At 37.3% G+C, this 8,638-nt stretch overlaps 1 protein-coding gene across 1 annotated transcript; it reads right to left on the minus strand.

Moving 5' to 3' along the window:
* LOC109236188 lies at window positions 1,576-6,467 on the minus strand. The gene is made up of 5 exons (XM_019402394.1): window positions 6,048-6,467; window positions 5,179-5,865; window positions 4,972-5,052; window positions 4,738-4,866; window positions 1,576-2,094 (listed from the first exon to the last, which is right to left on the minus strand). Exons 1-5 carry the CDS (start codon window positions 6,465-6,467, stop codon window positions 1,576-1,578), a joined length of 1,836 nt encoding a protein of 611 aa, XP_019257939.1.

Here is an 8,638-nt window from a genome sequence, read left to right on the forward strand (position 1 = left end):
CAGAGCTTCTAGAGATAGTGCTTTGCTTCTTTGATTTCCATGATATCAGCGAGTCACCATACTTTATAAAAAATCCAGACACAGACTTTCTAGTCAATGGGCATGCTGCCCAATCAGCATCACTGAAGGCTGAGATAACCCTTCTCTTCTGACTAGATAGAAGTACACCTTGCCCAGGGTGATTCTTAACATACTTGACCACCCTGAGTGCTACCTCCATATGAGATTTCTTGGGCTTTTCATAAACTGGCTAAGAGTTTGAACACTGAATGCAATGTGTGGTCTTGTTACTGTCAGATATAGGAGTTTGCCCAGTAGCCTTTGGTAGCTAGTTACATTTGGTAGTAGTGCATCATCCAAGGTGTTGGTTGTGCCTGTGTGTTCATCATACTGTGGAGTAGTGAGTTTCACATTTGCTTCAAGAGGTGTAGTAGCACGCTTTGCAGCACCTAAGCCAAGTTCAAATACAAGTTCTAATGCATATTTTCTTTGATGCATTAGAATACCCTGTGGTGATCTTGCAAACTCTATCCCAAGGAAGTATTTCAACTCCCCTAGGTCCTTCATCTTAAAGGTCTTCTGGAGTGTAGCCTTGGTTTCTTCTACTAGTCTCAAATCAGGTCCTGTGATGAGCATATCATCCACATAGACTAATATAACCACAATGCAGCTACCAGTGCCTTGTACAAACAAGGAGTGATCATGTTGACTTTGTATGAATCCAAAGTTGATCAGTGCCTCTGATAACTTGGCATTCCACTGCCTGGGTGCTTGTTTGAGACCATACAAGGATTTCAAGAGTCTGCAAACTGGCCTACTCTCCCCCTGACTCTGAAAGCCCTGAGGAAGAGTCATATAGATTTCATATGGCAAATCTCCTTGTAGGAAAGCATTGTACACATCCATTTGGTGGATATGCCAATGCTCAGAAGCTGCAACAGAAAGTATGGTCCTAACTGTGACCATCTTAACAACTGGACTGAAGGTCTCTTGATAATCAATACATTCCTGCTGGCTGAACCCCTTGGCCACCAATCGGGCTTTGAACCTTTCAACCTCCCCTGTAGCCTTGTACTTCAATTTAAAGATCCATTTGAAACCAATAGGCACCTTGTCTGGAGGAAGTGAGACAACCTCCCAAGTGTGATTAGCTTCCAAGGCTGCAATTTCTGATTTCATAGCCTCCACCCACCTTGGGTCCTGAACAGCCTCATCATAAGAAGAGGGTTCCACAATGGATGAGAAGGCTGCAATGTAGGACTGATAAGAAGGAGACAGAGAGTCATAAGAAACATAGTTGGCTATGGAATATGGTGTAGTGGTGGTAGAGGGCTGAATGACAAAGTCCTTAAGCCACAATGGAGGATGCTTAGTTCTGAGTGATCTTCTCAGTGTGGGGCAAGGCTCAGGGGCAATGGACCAAGGTGCAGAACCACCAGAAGAAGAAGCAGAAGAATTCATGTGAGGAGAGGGACAGACATCTCTGTACACCTCTTCACAACTAGGAGGTGAAGGAAAGGAGGTGAATATAGGAGGATAGACATTCAAAGAGTCTTTGAAAGGAAAAACATTCTCCTAGAAGACAACATCTCTATTGACAAAGAATTGTTGTGTAGAAATATCTAAGAGAATATAGCCTTTTTGAATATCTGAAAACCCCATGAGAACAACAGGCTTGGCCCTAGGCATAAGTTTGTCTGTCTCCTGCACTTGTTTAGCAAAGCTCAAACAGCCTAGAGTCCTAAGGTGTTCTAGCTGAGGCCTCCTCTTGTACAGCAGCTCATAAGGTGAACATCCTTTCAACACTGAAGATGGTAGTCTGTTGATCAAGTAGGCTGCAGTGATAACACAATGACCCCAAAACCTTATAGGAATGTGAGCTTGAAACCTCAGAGCTCTGGTGATTTCTAGGAGATGCCTGTGCTTCCTCTCAGCTACCCCATTCTGCTGTGGAGTGTATGCACAAGTGGTTTGATGAAGAATACCAAGCTTATTGAGGACAGTTTTACACACTGAATTTAGAAACTCAGAGCCATTGTCAGATCTCACCATTTTAACTATTTTATTGAACTGAGTGTGAACAAAAGCAAGGAACTGTGGCAGTACAACACACACATCAGATTTCATTTTCAGTAAGAATACCCAAGTTGTCACGACCCATTTTCTGAACAAGCCGAGACCGGCACTCGATCACTAAATATGACCGAGCGAACCATCTCTGCTTATCACACCTATTATAACTCCAAACTTTATATGCAACAAAGCAATACTCTAACCAAATACTTTTGATTAATTCAAATATTTAAATAAATCAACTCCAAAACTTTACTCGTAGCAACTACTGAATTATTGCTAAGTTATTATAAAATAACATCTGAATCTCAACCCAATGACTATGTCTATGAAGCCTGTACTGATAAACTGACGCACTGCTCAGGACATGAGATTTCCTGGTCAGTTTTCTAAGTAACAAAGAAATAACTAAATAAAGATGACTCTAAGGAATACTCCACGAACAAAAGCGGAGCTCACCAATAGCAGGGGAAGAGAAGGAAGTCCTAACTCGTAGCCTGCTCGCCTGCAAATCCGGTTCCTACGTTGTACCGCAGAACAACGTAGGTTCCCAAAAGAGAACATCAGTACCATCCATTGTACTCAGTGAGTCTCAACAACAGGGGGCAAAACTTTAATAATATATACATTATGAGCAAAGGTTCTAAATGCATGTAAAGCATAAAGCTTATAAGAATAATTCTAAATAATCGCATAATAGCAGTTTATGAATATTCTAAAAGAAATTCTTTTTTTTTCTTTTCTATATAAAAAAATACTTCACTTTATACTTTGGGAGTTCCTACTATTCTGACTTAATTCTGTCTCAGTCCCCGTATGATCGGCACGGGTTCGATCCCAACCTGATCGAATAGGCCCAATTCACGAGGTGCCACTCGATTCATGATTCTCAGCGCTCATGTATCATACCTTAGCATGGCTAAGTAATTTCTCAGCAACGAGACCCTCGGCTCGTGTGCTCCCTACTTTGGCACAAGTAGTTTCAGGAAGCCAACGCCTTGGTCAGGACCCTCGGCCTGGACGATGACCCCTTCTCAGAATAAAGGATACTCCCAAAATCTCTTCTTTCTAAAACTTCTTCTTGTGACTTTTCAAGTCTAAATCTTTTATACATACTCATATTGGTATCCTTAAATGTAAGGCATGACATAAGAATGAAATAAACATTCAAAAGTATTTATAAAGGTTCTTGATCCTTCATGAATTTTCAACATGAAAATGGCATATATGAGTAACATAAAAATCTGAAGTTTATGCACATATATCCAAATAATCATCTAAACTTTAGCTAGAAAATAATTCTAAGCTAATAGGTACTTACTACTCCAATTAAGTACAAAGAATAACATAAAAATCTGAAATTTATGCACATATATCCAAATAATCATCTAAACTTTAGCTAGAAAATAATTCTAAGCTAATAGGTACTTACTACTCCAATTAAGTACAAAGAATAACATAAAAATCTGAAATTTATGCACATATATCCAAATAATCATCTAAACTTTAGCTAGAAAATAATTCTAAGCTAATAGGTACTTACTACTCCAATTTAGTATATATTAACTCTTTTATGCAATTCATCAAACACCTTGTGTGCGTGCTTTTGTGAGTTAACCTACTTTAGTAAAGGGTTATATCAACTCACCTCAAAACTTCTCAAGCCAATACGTAGGCCCAGTCCAATTGACACCAGTTAAACAATCGATTCTACAACAACCAGTGCATTTTAATCAATTTTAAAGTACTACACCTAAATACGAAATTTATTGTTGATATAGAGGAAGAAGGGAATTAACTATTCAATTCTTACCTGCTACTACTTTTGGATAATTGACAATAGGAAATTTTTATATACCTGGGTTCAAGAATTAATGCTTTGTAAAGAACCCTAGGATTTTCGTTGTCTGCGTAAATCGTCTTGCTGCCTCTGTTTCTCATTCTGTTCATTTTTCTTTGTATGAGGCTTGCGTGAGTTTAAGCTTCTGTTTTGTTAGACTTTTGAGACTTCAGAATTGTATTTTGATTAAGGCTTTCAAGCCTTTTGCCCTAAAGAATACGTTTCCAACCATTTTATGGGCCCCCTCTCCTTTTTTTCTTTCCTTTTCTCTTTTTTCTTTGTTTTTATTGCTTTTCTTTTTTTTTGTTTTGTTTTAACTTAACTAATATTTGATGATACCCACTTTTAATAATTAATAATATTAAAATTATTAATATTCCCATAATTATATATCCAACCATTTATAAATAGGGAAGTAACTCAAAATCAATCACAAAGATTTTTAATCTGTAGTAAAAGTATAATTTAAGATTTATAAAAATTAAATTCTATATTTAGCGGGTCTTGAAACTTCTATAGATTTGAGGAGTGTTACACAAGTCATTCTAGTGAAGTCATCAACTACTGTGAGAAAGCATCTATAACCATCAAAGGTTGCAGTTTTATAAGGTCCCCAAACATCTACATGAATTAGATCAAATGCACTAGTACTCTTGATACTACTGTGAGGAAATGGTGTCCTGGTTAGTGTAGCACAAGGACACACACAACAATTATTAATGGCATTAGTAATACTAGCTAGCTTAACAGGGAATAGTCTCTTCAAAAAAAATGGACACATGACCAAGTCTCCTGTGCCATAAGACAATATCATTGGAACTGACTGAGAGATCAGCCTTTGTGTTAATAATTGCCAAGGACACAACAGTCAACCTCTTATTTCCATGTTGTTGTAGAAAGTACAAGCCATCTCTTTCTCTACCAATCTCCTTCACCCTGCCATTGAAGAGCTCCTGAAACACACAAAAATCAGGATAGAAAGAGGCAAAACACCTTAGATCCCTTGTCATTTTTGACACTGACAACAGGTTATACTTGAACTTTGGTACATAAAGTACTTCTTTTAGTGTGTTGTTGTTTGATATCTGGCTATCTCCAACATGAGTTACTTGTGTGACATCTCCATTTGGCAAGAGAACCTTTCAAGGAATAGGATGAGCAATTACAGTTGTCTTATCTAATAGATTGAGATTAGACACCATGTGATTAGTTGCCCATGTATCAATGATCCATTCTTATGGACTATTAGAAGCTAGTAAAGCAACACTAGTACCTGCTGCATGAGCCTGAGATGTAGATGTAGGACTGTTGTTGTTTGCTGAGGTAGAGCTGACTGTATTGCTATTCAAAATTTGCATAATCTGGTCATACTGTTCCTTGGTAAAAGGAAAGGCACCACCTCTTCCATGTTGTGGTTGTAATTCCATATTGGCAGTGTGACTGTTGTGTTGCAAGGTTTGAACAGATCTTGGCTGCATAGTAGTCATCTGAAAGCCAGGGCTTGGCTGTCCACTAGGCTGTGTGTAGGGACTTAGTTCAGGTGGTGCATTGTAGTTACTAGATGTTGAACCATACTCAGCTACTGCATTATAAGCACCAGCTCCCCCTTTCTTCTTAAACTTGTAGTCAGCTGGATAACCAACTATTTTATAGCAATTCTCCTTGCTATGACCTTTTAGTTTACAGAAGTCACAGTATAGATTGAAATTCTTTCTGCGTTTTAGTCTATTATCAGCCTTGGAACTGTATAGTGCTGTAGATTCATAGTGACCACTAATGACATTAGATCCAGCACCTAAAATACATGTTGATCCTGCTACATTTCTTTGACTTTCCTCGCTCATTAGCATAGCATAAGCTTGATTCACAGAAGGAACAGGTTTCATCACAAGAATCTGACTACGAGCTTGTGAGTATGAGTCATTCAATCCCATAAGGAACTGATATAGCTTCTGTTTGTGCAAATGTTCAATAAATTTCTTAGTTTTAGGGCAGTCACAACAGGATGGGAAACTAGATCTTCAGTTTTGTCCCATAGATCCTTGAGTTTAGAATAGTACACAGATATAGAGGAGATACCTTGAGTTAGGGTTGCAATTTCCTTGTGTAGGTTATAGCATCTAGTGTCATTCACCTTGTCAAAGCGCTCTTGTAGATCCATCCACACGGTGTGTGCATTAGTTGCATAAACAATTCCACTGATCAAGGCCAGTGCTACAGCATTCATCAGCCACGATAAGACAATTGCATTGCATCTCTCCCACTGGTACCAGTATTTTTCTCGAAATTTTTCCTTCTTCCACCTTCCGTCAACCATTCCGAGCTTATTTCGACCTAGAAGAGCAATTTTCATAGATCGATACCACAACGAGAAGTTGTCTGTCCCTGTTAGTTGAAAGGAGATCAGAGAAATTCCACTCGTATCAGTGGATGCCAGAAACAGAGGATGAGTGATTGGAACTGAGATTCCTTCTTCAAATTCATCCTCCGACGAGATTTGCGAGGTATCAGTTACAGTTACAGGTGTTTCCTGCTCAGAGTTTTCATTCGCCATTGTTGACGACGACTTAAAGCTTCAGATTTGAGAAACGAAGAAGAGACTTGAGAGAGTAGGAGAATTACAGAATTGGATCGATTTGCGAGCTGCAATTCAGAGCTCTTGCTCTGATACCATGTTAGAACTCAGTGCATGCGTGAGATGAAGAACCCTAGCAATGGTGGAAACATGAGCAGGGAATGAGCTGAGGAAGAAGAAGAAGAAGAAAATGAGAGGAATTGTTTCTCTATATCTCAATGTAACAGTACATTGTGTTTTATATACATATACATAATTAACTTCCACTAACAAGCTAGTGGTCCCTACTCTATTTCTAACAACTATGACAGTTGTACACTAACTATCTAAACAACTTCCTCCTTGCTACGTTACTGCATCTGTTTCTACACTATGTTAACAGGAATTCTGTGATTTTATGCAAGAAATGATAACAATGATGAAAGTTGAGAAATCTAGGGTAATCTTCCTTCAGTTTCTGTTATTTAAATGAAAATCCTAACGTTTTTGATAAATCTAGGATAACAATGTCTTTTTGATAAGAGCAAAAGAGAACTACCTTCTTTCCTTTTTATTTATTTTTTTTGGTTTTGGCTGGCTTCGTATTGTAGTATTTTGTAATCATCAGTTGGTAATTGAAACAGGGTGTTATTAGACATGACGGCTACGGGTGAACTTGATATTGATGAATCCCTTCAAGAACGCACGCCAAAGCTAAGTCGTGTACGGTCATACCTCTCTATAACAGCATCCCTATATAACAACACTTCACTATAAAAGTCAAGCTTTTCCGTAACCAATTTTCATGTTATGTTATAATATATGTTCTATATAACAACACTTCGATATAACATCCAAAATTATTCGGAACAAACGAGAGTGTATATCATTTCGGCCTCTAAGAATGAAGAACCTATTGGCCGGGAGCGCTTCACCCCTTTAGTGTATCTACATGACACCAAAATTACTCCTCTATGATCCTTGACTATGTATATCTATTTTGTTTATTTTATTCCATTTTATATCTTTGTTTAGTTCCAATATGTGAGAACTGAGAATAGAGAAGGTCGTCTTCTCTTACAATTACTCGGTCAAACTTTCGCAACCAAACACGTGATAATGTTGGTAAACTCACTTATTTTTTCCTTCCACTTTTTCTTCTTTTGTTTTCTTTTTCTTTTTGTCCAGAGGCGTATTGAGTTCGTTTGGGCCATGATAATAATAAACCCACTGCAGTTAAATTGCTACAAGTGGAAACAAAATTCTTAATTGCACTTGCAATCTATTTGTTTCAACATCCATTTATTTTTATTTTTTCTAAATTACAGTTTGCAGATAAAACACTGCAGCTATTAAGAAAAAATTTCGGAAAAAATGATATAAACATAAAAGTAATTAAATACCTCACCAAATACTGTCCACCTATCTTTTTTACTCTGTAACAAAGCAACTCAAACCAAATACAAGTCGATTTAAAATCAATTTATGTAATATATCAGTTTGATTTAATTTTTCAGTTTTTTCTTGAACACCCCTTTCCACTACATTTTCCTAAATTGCTTTTGCAGCAGCAATCAGCAATGCTGTTTCTAAGTGGGCATTTGGACATAAGAACTGTGGAATTTCGGAAAAAAAAGTAAAAAATAAATTCAAGTTGAAAATGGTATTTGAAAATTAGAATTGTATTGGGACATGAATACAATTTGAAGCTATTTTTGATTTTTTGCGAGTGCTTTGAAGTGAATTTTGAAAAACAGATTTTTGGAGATTTTCAAATTCCGGAAAAATTCCGAAAGTCTACTTCAAGTGAAATTTGAAACTGATTATGAAAAAAAGTGGGAAAAAAAAAATCTTTTTTATATTCAACAACTTCTTCCTTATCTTCAACTTTTCCCAAAAGCTTGTTTGTATCTATTGAAAACTAGATATCTGATGACATCAGAACAATCTGCACAGGTGCTGGCACAACCATAGATCTGCATTTTCAGAATTCAACTTTTCATTGCATTATGCTGTCACTGGGGGAGCTAGAAATGGCTACAAGATTATTGGATTCAAAAAGGACCTTAATTCTAATGGGGCAAAAACCAAAAGTTTAAGGACAATAGAAATTGGTTACAAGCTTATTGGATCCAAACAGGACCTTAATTCGAATGGGGCAAAAACAAAAA

This window comes from Nicotiana attenuata, chromosome 1 (genome assembly GCF_001879085.1).
Source record: "Nicotiana attenuata strain UT chromosome 1, NIATTr2, whole genome shotgun sequence".
Classification (NCBI taxonomy): Eukaryota; Viridiplantae; Streptophyta; class Magnoliopsida; order Solanales; family Solanaceae; genus Nicotiana; species Nicotiana attenuata.

Coding starts and splice junctions, on each gene's coding strand:
- LOC109236188 (XM_019402394.1), bottom strand. CDS start 6,467: ATGGCGAATGAAAACTCTGAGCAGGAAACACCTGTAACTGTAACTGAT. Junction 5,866..6,047: donor TACAAGAGCGCTTTGACAAG/GTGAATGACACT, acceptor TTGCACAAACAG/AAGCTATATCAGTTCCTTAT. Junction 4,867..4,971: donor ACAACAACACACTAAAAGAA/GTACTTTATGTA, acceptor TGTGTGTTTCAG/GAGCTCTTCAATGGCAGGGT.